The 11,737-nt window shown below is 38.1% G+C and overlaps 2 protein-coding genes across 3 annotated transcripts in view; both read right to left on the minus strand.

Annotated features, from left to right (window-relative positions):
* Window positions 1–434: 434 nt before the first annotated feature.
* Window positions 435–7,949, minus strand: KCNRG (potassium channel regulator). Its single transcript, XM_017535858.2, is given in 5 exon segments — window positions 435–1,001; window positions 1,003–1,159; window positions 5,592–5,652; window positions 5,655–6,175; window positions 7,945–7,949. Coding segments are annotated over 5 exon segments (828 nt in total). The 3' UTR covers window positions 435–917.
* A 632-nt stretch (window positions 7,950–8,581) lies between these two features.
* The window catches only part of TRIM13 (tripartite motif containing 13), an 18,824-nt gene continuing 15,668 nt past the window's right edge, over window positions 8,582–11,737 (minus strand). For both annotated transcript variants that reach the window (XM_017535881.2, XM_017535883.2), the window contains one exon: window positions 8,582–9,827. In XM_017535881.2, coding sequence (XP_017391370.1) covers window positions 8,598–9,821 — 1,224 coding nt within the window. In that variant the 5' untranslated portion in view covers window positions 9,822–9,827 and the 3' untranslated portion in view covers window positions 8,582–8,597. The remainder of the gene's footprint in view (window positions 9,828–11,737) is intronic.

Here is an 11,737-nt window from a genome sequence, read left to right on the forward strand (position 1 = left end):
AACTTCTAATCACTTATAAGGTACATTATTGAGGTTCAAGAATCATAAGCTAAAATCTTGGTGCCTTGGCTAGGCATGGTGGCTCACACCTGTAATCCCAGTGCTTTGAGAGGCCAAAGTGGGAGAATCACTTGAGGCCAGGATTATGGACAACATGTGAGACCTGGTTTCTACATAAAGTAAAAAATAATAACCCTGGCATGGTGGTGTGCACCTGTAATCCCAGCTACTTGGGAGGCTGAGGTGGGAGGATCACTTGAGCCCAGGAGTTTGAGGCTGCAGTGAGTTATGATTACGCCAAAACTCACTACATCTTCCAACTCCTGCACTCCAGCCTGGTGACAGAGTATTATATAAAGAGTATTAAATAAATAAATCTTTGATGCCTTATCAGAAATGAAACTGTGAGTGATAAAAACATGCTGAAACAAACATAAGTGAGAAAATATGGGAAGCCCAACAAATATTACAAATATGTAATATTTGTACATATTTATGGGGTGCATGTGATATTTTGTTACATGCATAGAATATGTAATGATCAAGTCAGGGTACTTAGGGTATCCATCAGTTTGATCATTTTTTTTTTATTTTTTTATTTTTTTAGACAGATCTTGCTCTGTCACCCAGGCAGGAGTGCAGTGGTGTAATCTTTGCTCGTAAGTGTTCATGAAGAAGAACAATGGAAAGATATATTGAAGGTAGGACATATATCAAAGCACCAACTACATGGAGCTGTCTAGAGAGCAGCAATCATTATGGCTTAAGCACAGTTGGGGCCTGGCTGCCCAGAGACTGCATGGTAGCAGATGAAGCCAAGAGTTAGGCCTGAGTATAGATTTGGCTAACATGTATGCCCTAAATATGTAATGAAACAAGAAAAATGGAAATTTCTCTTTAAAAGAGAACAGACAACTTCATTTATTTATCTGAGATTATTCTGGTATGATGATAGTCTCTGATTTTGGTGTTTCATTGATGATGAGTGCTTCAGGGCTTTTTAATCCTTTCAAAGCTATAGTATTCAGTTTTGTCTTCAGAGGATACTGTTCTAGTACTGACCAAACGAAAGCCTTCCTATAATACAGTGTCAATCAAGAAGCCGAGGACATTTGTTCCATTGGCCAATTTTCGGTTATCAGATTTTATAGAAACATACCTAGGACACAGAAAAAGCTTAATTATAATGCATCCCTTTAATAACTAGCAAAACTACACACATAAATTTTACTTACAACCTTACAGGCATCATACCATCTCAAGACAGATTTTTTTTTTTTTTGAGATTTAATTGAAAAATCCAAATCAATAATTTCAGGTGCTGAAAATCGAGACCTTGCTGTGATTTTGAAAGTAATTTCAATTCCATATTTAGAAGTAAACCAACACTCATCAATTTGAGAGATTATTTTCTAAAGAAAACAGTTTGATCAAACAATTGTCTTATTTTTTTATGTAACTTTTCAATTTTGTTTTGAATTTGCTACTTTTAATTAGTTGATTGAATCAAACATTTTAATGGATGCTGTGCACTTACAATTTCCTCTCCAGATCTAGTCTTATCAATTGTTAGCACTGACATTATAGATTTTTCTTTGTGAACTTATTCCTATCAAATCCACCTCTTTTTTCTTCAGGTGAAATTTTGCAGATATAGAATGTCAAGATTTTTATTGTCACTTTTTATGCAATAACTTTCCATTGTCAAATAGCACGACTTGGGGTTGAGAGCCTCTGGATTGGGCCAGCCTCGGTGGCTCACGCCTATAATCTTAGCACTTTGGGAGGCGCAGGTGGCTGGGTCACTTGAGATCATGAGTTTGATAATAGCTTGACCAACATGGTGAAACCCCATCTCTACTTTAAAAAAAAAAAAATGCAAAAGCCAGGTGCAGTGGCTCACACCTGTAATCCCAGCACTTTGAGAGGCCGAGGCAGGCAGATCACATGAGGTCAGGAGTTCAAGACCAGCCTGGCCAACATGGTGAAACCCTGTCTCTACTAAAAATACAAAAAATTAGCCATGTGTGGTGGCAGGTGCCTGTAAACCCAGCTACTTGGTAGACTGAGTCAGGAGAATTGCTTGAACCCAGGAGGTGGAGGTAACAGTGAGCTGACATTGCACCACTGCACTCCAGCCTGGGTGAATGAGTGAAACTCCATCTCAGGGGGAAAAAAAAAAGAAGTACAAAAGCCTCTGGAGTGGAAAGAGCAAAATCTATTCCCTGAGCTGCTCCACAGAATCAATGTAGTACACAAAACCAATTCAAGAAAAATGCACGTGAACGTTTCAGATTAGCTATCTGTTGCCTTTAATATTGTCAGCATAACACATCTGCATGGAACAGCTTTTGACTCCTTCCTTATCTGCCATGAAAGATGTTTTCATAAAACTCTTTGTGTCCTCCCACCATTTGTTTATAAGATATGAAGAAAAGGCTAACTTAGGCTGGGTGTAATGGTCACGCCTGTAATTCTAGCATTTTGGGAGGCCGAGGTGGGCAGATCATGAGGTCAGAAGTTCAAGACCAGCCTGGCCAACATAGCAAAACTGCGTCTCTACTAAAAATACAAAAATTAGCTGGGCATGATGCTGTATGCCTGTATTCCCAGCCACTCGGGAGGCTGAGGCAGGAGAATCACTTCAACCTGGGAAGCAGAGGTTGTGGTGAGCTGAGATCATGCCACTACACTCCAGCCTGGGCCACAGAGCAAGACTCTGTCCCCCCCGCCACAAAAAAAATACAAAAAATTAGCTTGGCATGGTGGGGATGCCTGTAATCCCAGCTACTTGGGAAGCTGAGGCAGGAGAATTGCTTGAACCCAGGAGGCAGAGGTTGCAGTTAGCTGAGATGATGCCACTGCACTCCAGCCTGGGCAGCAGTGTGAGACTCTGTCTCAAAAGAAAAGGCTAACTTAGATTAGTTCAAACAGAAACCTAAACTATCTGTAGTTTTAAGGGATAAAAGGATGCTTGAGGACATCCCTAACCTTCTGATGATCATGCTTGAAGTAGAGTGGTTTTTGTAGCTTACATTTAGAAACTCATTCTAGGCAAAGAAACCAATAGTAAAATCTAAAAATTATCAAACTGCAAAGCACATCTCAAAAAATGTTTATTATGTTTGATACAACAGATTCTCAATATTAGCAAATCATTTCATTTACCCCCAAGCCCCAGATCTTGACTGTATAGTCTAGAAATGTTTGTCAAAGAGAAAAAAAGTTACAGAGCATCTCATAAAAGAATTCAGATACAAATAGTATATACAGATAGTAGGTGGTAACAAAGTGGAATGTACTTGAAAGAAATCACCAACTAAAATACTTGACTCCCTTTGAGAACAAATTGAAAAATAAAAAGATTTCAGGGCACACAAAGAAAGGACAGAATAGAAGAAACCAATGGGAAATAGAAAGTCTAAACTTATTTTTAAAATTTAAAAGCAACTACACTTTTCCATTTGAGCCAGTTCAAAAAGGAGAAGTCAAATAAAGACTCTAGAATCCTGTGGCCAACCATAACTTGAGATTGATAACGTGGTATCACATTAATGGCCATCTGAAAGATGCAAGTGAAGTACTTCTAGTACTGTGAACTTGAGAGATAATAACAGAGCAACCTGCTAGGATAACCTTGAGTGGTAAATCATATTGATGGCACAAACTGAATAAGGTGAATGATACACCAGACACTTGGGCACCATTTAGGCTCACTTCTCCATTTTCCAAACCTTCCAAAAATATCTGAATAGACAGATTTAGACCAGGGAGTGAGCGAAAAATAAAAATTATTACTAACTAGGCAATTATATACTACAGGTGGACCTTTTAAGGCCAGAGTTTTCATCCCAATCACTGGAGATACCCATAATGTCACTGTATTCAGATTGGCTATCTCCACTTTTAAATTGGCACTGTCTAAAAATTGACAAACATTTATGGAAAAAATTTTGAGCTTCAAACAATTGAATACCATTTGGTGATGCAAGAACATGCTAATTTTAAAATAGCTTCTGGTTTTGAATTATGGAAGTCTAAATATAATGTCTTTCTTACATTAAAATGGAAAAAACTTTTGTGCTCTTTCTAAAACACAAACACATAAAAAGGGGAAACCATTTGGCACTGTGTACACACAGGAAAATCCCAGTTTTAGTTTCTAGTCATGTTTTTCAAGTAACAATTACTTTCTCCAAATTCATGGTTTTTAGAGTATTTCGTATTTCCAGGACATCTTCTTTTGACCTAGTGTGTTTCTTCTTAAAATCAATGACACTTTTTTTCTTTAGGTTTCTGACTTTTTGAAGCATGATCCCCAAAGAGGTCATAATCACTCAAATTTTAAAAACAAAAAAATTGATCATTTTCTTAAGTATCCCATCAATGATAATAAAGTTGTACAGAGGTCTGAGATAAAGATAAGGCATTAGGTTTTCTTCACAATCAGCCTGCTAGCTTAGCTAGTTCTTTTTTCCCCAAAATATTTCAACCTCTTTGGAAGGAGGGAAGTTATAAAATGTAAACACTTAAGAATTGTCATACTCGGTTATATTATCTAGTGTCCTCCAGTTGGTAAGCAAGACCAAAGGATGTGTTGATAAGAGAGACACTGGTATCCTTCCTGTTGGTTACTGCTGAAGTTAAGAAAATATTTTAAAATATGGCTACCTTTACCCAAAAAAAAGTATATTTTAAATGCTACCAATAAAGAACACATGCAGGATTTTCTTTTCCTCCTAAGAATTAAAGCCAGCTTTCACAGTTGGTAAAATAATGGTAGGACAGCATTAAGACATTTTACAGGGGGAAGAAATGTTTGTGACAGCAGAGTGGAAATCAGCCTTAGGATCCAGCCAAGAACAACAGAGGGAGAAAGTAAAGAATTAACTGAGGAGCAACTATCCTTAACATACTGACAGCCTATCCCAATATTTTGAGTTGTTTAAGAGCCAAGGCTGTAACAGGATACCAAATTTGCCATGAGATATATCTGTCTTTAAGGGTGTTTAAAAATAAAGTCAGCTGAAGAAAAAACAGTAGTTGAATCATAAGAACTGAAAGAACAAATTATATAGTGTTTAAGAAATCAAGAGAAACCAGTGAGCGAACCTTTACTTTATGTGAACCACTGAAAGAATCTCTTAAATATAAGGCAATTCTTTTCTAAGTCCAATTCATTAGCAATGGAACATAATCTATAAAATTATTTTCTCCCATGATTTGAATGTCCATAGTCCCAGTATTTTCTAGGCAGTCTTCATTTATTCCTTTTGTCCCACTTAATAGCCCTTTTCATTCTAAAACTTATCCCAGTTTGGAAAATTAATTATTTGGTCATTTCCAACTCCACTGGTTACCCCAAAACATGATTTTTTTTTTTTTTTTTTTTTTTTTTTTTTTTTTTTGAGACGGAGTTTCGCTCTTGTTACCCAGGCTGGAGTGCAATGGCGCGATCTCGGCTCACCGCAACCTCCGCCTTTTTGAATAATCATCTTTTACAGGAGAAGTTGCAGTCCTGAGAAACTTCAAATTTTGAGGGAAACATCACAAACTGATATACAAGAGGGATACTGCAAAGTACAAAATACCTGACTCCAGTTTGGTTATCAGTAGTGCTGTCAGAGCTGCACTGGAAAACCAGGTCATGGAAGAAGGTCTTTGTGGAGGCAGTGGAAGTAATGTCATCTGAGGACGGAAAGAGTTACTACTCCAGGTTGGTGCTGAAGGTTGTTCTGTAAACATTGTAATCCTCCCAGTTAGCATCTCAATTGTTTTGCTGCAGGAGCCTAACACCCTGAAAAAATCTTGAGTGTTCTGGCTTAGGAAACGCACCTCCACAAGAGCAGGTCTTGGCTGTAGCAGGTACGGGTTTAAGAGATCAACCAGAGAATGAAGTTCATAGAAAAGAGCCTCTCTTTGAAGCCTAAGATAGTCTGAAAAGTTAGTGGGTAATAAACACTGGTGAGTTCTCAGAAAATCTAAGATGAAACTAAATAAAACACCATCTCTGTCTACAAAAATCTGGCCACCAACCATCTTGAATTCTTGGTCTCTGCCATCTAACATGCATGCTAACCAAGGAGGAAACTGCTTTATCGTAGAAAACCTTGTTGTGAATATCTTTCCTCCCACATTCAAAGTGACCAGTTCCTGACTACTTATTCTTCCCTCACTTCACACTAGAGGCTACCATCAGCGACACTTAGGAAATCAACCTACCGTAAGTGTTGCTAGTTATATATGATTACACAACGGAGGGGAGGAAAGAATAACAAAAACCAGAGACTTAGATTCCCAGGTAACTACTGTAAGGTAAATAGTGTATCCATAGCTGTGTGTGCAAATTTGAGTTGCCTGGGAACTTGCAGTATACAAAATGAAAAAGCAACAGATGAGGAACGAAATAGTTTAAGGAAAACTGCCAATATGTCTGAAGATATACATCAAATAGATTCCTTTCCTGTCTTCCATTTTTAAAAATTCTCCATGAAAACCTGGTAAACTACACACACGCACACACACACACAGACACACACTTTAAAATTACTGGGAGGGGAAAAGCACTTCTCCCTCCCCATACTTGTCTACTATGCAGGGGTTAAACGATGATCTCCTTAGCAATTTAGTGGCTAAATCACGAATTATGTGTTAGGAACGAGACAGTCATTACTTCTTCTGGCAAGCTCAATTCTACACTTCTCATAGCTAGAAGGAAATAATTTCTTCTGTGCTTTAAATTTAGTTGCCACCTTTTATCCTGTCCCCATGTTTATTACCTCCTCTCAACCAAATTAAAGGAAGACTGAGGTAAATATCTCTATTTTCAGAAAGTATTCTACTTAATGGGCTTTCAAGGAATATCTTACTGTATGACAGAAATAAGGCAGACTAGAGAGCAGTTATAAGGTTAGTTCTTTGTTATATGAAATCTAAGCAACGTGTTTTTTTATTCCATGAGAGAATCTTCATCTCATATAGCAGAAAACAGCATTAATGTTCAGCTGATTAATTTGTAATAGCTGACAGACTGTTTCATCTGTTTTGAAATTAGTCTTACTAAACATTGTTTCTGTAAGCAAGTGGTTTGGTTGTACAGTTGCCATCTTTGAAACAAAACACGTAGCTGCCAGAGAAAAGGTAGTCTTCCCATTTCCTCCTCTTGCCATGTGTTTGAGAGAGGTTTTTTTTTTTTTTTTTTTTTTTTTTTTTTTTTTTTTTTTTTTTTTTTTTTTTGGTACATTGGGTCTCAGTATGTTTACTAAGCTGGTTTCAAACTGGAACTCCTAGCCTAAAACAGTCCTCCCACATCAGTGTCCCAGAATGCTGAGATTACAGACATGAGCTACCATACCCAGCCACTAATCTTTTCTTTAACCTATCTATGCTTTTGCTTGCACACCCACCTAACATTTCTAGTTGATCTTCAGTGAAAACTACAAAAAGCAGAAAAGGGCAGACTGAAAGCTCCACTCTCCTAAAAATGTAAACTTATCACAAGAAAATGCCAGGTTTTGTATGTACATTCACATTTTGGAGATAAAGAATTAACTCTCTGTAGAAAGTTTTGGAAATCTAATTCATTAGTATCTTCAGTTGTCTATGTGTGTGTGTGTGAAATCTTCTACAATATATTTAATTACAGCATGTTCACTGTCCAAAAAAAAGTGCTTTAAGAGTAGTCTTTGGCTGGGCATGGTGGATCACGAGGCCGAAGATCGAGACCATCCTGGCTAACACGGTGAAACCCTTTCTCTACTAAAAATACAAAAAATTAGCCAGGCATGGTAGCACACACCTGTTGCCCCAGCTACTCAGGAGGCTAAGGCAGAATTGCTTGAACCTGGGAGGCAGAGGTTGTAGTGAGCCAAGATCACGCCACTGCACTCCAGCCTGGACAACAGAGTAAGACTCCATCTCAAAAAAAAAAAGAGTAGTCTTTACTGCATGCTTGAACAATCACTATTATACTACTTATACCTCATCAATATAATATCAGATCATATGATCTCTCACCTATTTTTATCACAGCATAAATAAAATCAATATTTGAGGTGGATGCTTATTTCAAAAGCACTCTTTAAAAAAAAAGGGGGGGTTCATGGCCGGGCACAGTAGCTCACACCTGTAATACCAGCACTCTGGGAGGCCGAGGCAGGTGAATCACAAGGTCAGGGATTTGCGACCAGCCTGGCCAACATGGTGAAACCCCATCTCTACTAAAAATACAAAAAAAAAAAAAAAATTGGCTGGGTATGGTGGCAGGCGCCTGTTATCTCAACTACTCAAGGGGCTGAAGCAGGAAAATCACTTGAACCTGGGAAGTGGAGGTTGCAGTGAGCTGAGATCATGTCACTGCATTCCAACCCAGGCAGCAGTGCAAGACTCTATATCCAAACAAAGGGTTCAGGTTTACACTACTAAATTTCACTTTTCTCTTTATGCTACCTAATTTGAACAGTATAGGACATTATTTTTGGAAGGAATACTTTTGGAGGAAAATATCTGACTACAACCATTGACCAAATCTGAATTACTACTATCTATTCTCCAACAATTTCTAACAAAAGACAGAACTACATATATTGAAACAGATTTTATAATAGTTTATATTTGCACACAAATTCTGCCACATTGTTCAGTACCACCAAAGTAAAATTCTTGAATCTTTCACTGAAAATGAAAAACCCATCTGTCACCTGTTCCCAGTAAAAAACTGATTGTTCTATAAAATCGGCTGATTCAGTCAGATAGGAACTGAAGTTTGAAAGACAGTCTTTCCAAGTTGCCAGGTCATCAAATAATGACCATTCTAGGAATATGGTAGGACCAAAGAAAATGACAAAGCCAAGCAGAAGAACTGGCAAAAATAACTTATAAAAGCTCCAGGGAATCTTGCTAATGAATGTGCCAGTGTCTTGAGGCAAAGAAAGTTTATCCACATCAACTAGTTTTATGTCTTCCCACTGACTAGTGTCAAAGTTCTTCATTAAAGGGCTTGCAGGCAAATTAGTGGGAGGTAAAGGAGTTTCCTTGATTACTTTGATTTTCTCCCTAAACTCCTGCATCTGTTGCAGAAATACAATGGGTTCTGACACATCTTTGAAAGCCTCAGCAATGTTAAAGGCCATCCGTTGCTCCTGCAAGATGGTGTTGAGTTTGTTGATCTCTGGGTCATATGCTTGCATAACAGCAAGTTTCATGGTCTCAAAGTCAGACAGAATTTCATTCTTCTTTTGATCCAACGTGTGTTGTAGCTTCTCAAAAAATTCTTTCACTTTATCTGAATCTTTAGTCAGTAACTGTAGGGACTTCCTCTTACTAGTTTCCAAGGTATCCAAGCGAGAAAGAGCATCTCCCCGACGCCAGGTCTCAAAGCTCTGAAAGAGGGACTCAAAGGCATCCCTTTCCTGAGCATAGGCATCTTCAATGGAACAGAAGACATGCTTGGTGTGGTCCCCACGAGTAGCACAGATCCCACAAATCAGCTGCATATCAGTCAGGCAGAAAATGTTGAGAGGCTGCCCCAAGTGTCCTTTGCATACTGGCATTTTGGGAGAGATCTTGATCTTGTTATACTTTTCCACAATACCCTTCAGGGAGTAATTAACCTGCAGGCTATTAATTCCAGTAGCTGAAGTTTCCTTACGACATGTAGGACACTTGAATGGAGCTGGTCTCCACAAGGAATTCCGCACACTCCCCTCTAAGATACCTTCCAAGCATTTTTTGCAGAAGTTGTGGGAGCAAGGCAAAACCCGAGGATCATCAAACAGACTACAACAAATAGGGCACGTGAGATCTTCTTCAAGCAGCTCCATCACATCCTACCAGAGAGAAAAAAAATTTTACTCCAATAATCATCACGACTAGGACTATATAATAATTAGAAGAACCTGTCTTCACATTAAAATGATCTTTCAGTGAAATAACTAGCCAAACAAAGGAAGTGAGAAATTTGGTAAGGGAATGCACACCAAAGCAAATTTAATCCGCTGAGACTAGAACATGCTCCTTTAATAGTAGGGCACCCTATACACAAGGCCTTTGTGTGGGCTTTCCAATAACAGTCTTTGGCTAAGACAGATTTAGGACTAGGACAACTGCAAGTTGAGCCAGCAGGACCCAACCGATTGTTTTAAAACAGAGCTGACTACTGACAAAAACAAAGCTATTCAGTGTCTGTAATAGAAAGAGCTCTTTACTCTGGGCCCACAAATATAAAATGGTATGCTATATAAAAGAAAGAAGCACAGAAATAGAAATTCAAACATATACTCTCATGCAGACTTTATTATGAATGGGCATATTTTTCTATTTCAAAGGCAAGATTACAGTTTTAAAAATCACAGATAAAAGCAAAAGATGAGAGTTGCGATTCACTCTTCTAGGTTTAAAACTAAATGAGGTTCTTTTGTTTTTAAACCACCAGAACAGTAATCAAAGCAACTTTGTATTATCTAGAATCATCAATTCTCACAATGTGGTGGGCAGAAACGTGGATGTCCCTCTTTCAGGGCATCTGTGAAATCAAAACTATAACACTAAGATATTATTTGCTTTTTGCACCGTGTAGACATTTAAAGCAATGGCAGGTGGACATTGCCGAAGCCTTAGAAGGCATCAAGCAAAGCTATAAGAGGCACTGAATTGTATTCTTCATCACCACCCACATTGGGGTTAGAGTACCAGTTCCATTTTAAAATGTTCTTGATTTAGCAGTAAAAATTATTCATTTTATTAAATCTTAAGCCTGTATACATCCTTTTAGTATTTTGTGTGACGAAATAGGCAGTACACACAAAGCACTTCTTCATACCAGCAGATGTTCTCTGGAGAAAAAGCACTTAAGTGATGAGCTACAGGCTGAACCAGCTGCTTTTTTCATGAAACACCATTTTTACTTTCTGAAAGAACAAATGATAAACTATGGCTATTCAGACTTAGCTACCTGACAGACATCTTCTTGAAAAAAAAAAAAAAATGAACTTGTTATTTCAAAGAAACAAATGACAGTATCTCTTCCAATGAAAAAGTTGGGTTTTATGTAAAAATTACAATTTTGAAAAACATTTGACATTTATAAGCCCATTAATTAAAGACATGATGAGATGGGTAGTAATATTAACTAATGTGATGGTTTTTTGAGGGGGAAGGAGTACTGTATGATGAAATGTGTCAATATTTGGAGATCTGCAAAACACAGTGAACATTTTTTCAAGTTACCAATGCATGTTATAGATCAGGCATGGGTAAAAAATCCATTTGAAGTTCCAGAAAGACCAACAGGTTCATAAATACAATTTCAGATTCCATACCCCAACAAAGAAACTAGCACTTGCTGAGTTCCTGTATAGTATCAGAAGATTCAGGCTGGGTACAGTGGCTTACGCCTGTAATCCTAACACTTTGGGAGGCTGCAGAGAGTGGACTGCTTGACGTCAGGAGCTCACAACCAGCCTGGGCAACATGGCAAAACCTTGCCTTTACAAAAAATACAAATTGCCCATGTGCGGTGGCATATGCCTGGAGCCTCAGTTACTCGGAAGGCGGAGGCTACAGTGAACTGAGATGGCACCACTATACCCCAGCCTGTGTGACAGTGAGATCTTGCCTTGAGAGAGAGAGAAAAAAAAGATTAATTTACCTGAAAAGGCTATTTAAATAATATTCCTTCTTTTACCAACTACATATCTGTGTAAGCCTAGATTTTTCTTTGTGCTTTTTTTTTTTTTTT

This window comes from Cebus imitator, unplaced genomic scaffold, assembly GCF_001604975.1.
Source record: "Cebus imitator isolate Cc_AM_T3 unplaced genomic scaffold, Cebus_imitator-1.0 Scaffold94, whole genome shotgun sequence".
NCBI classification, from domain to species: Eukaryota; Metazoa; Chordata; class Mammalia; order Primates; family Cebidae; genus Cebus; species Cebus imitator.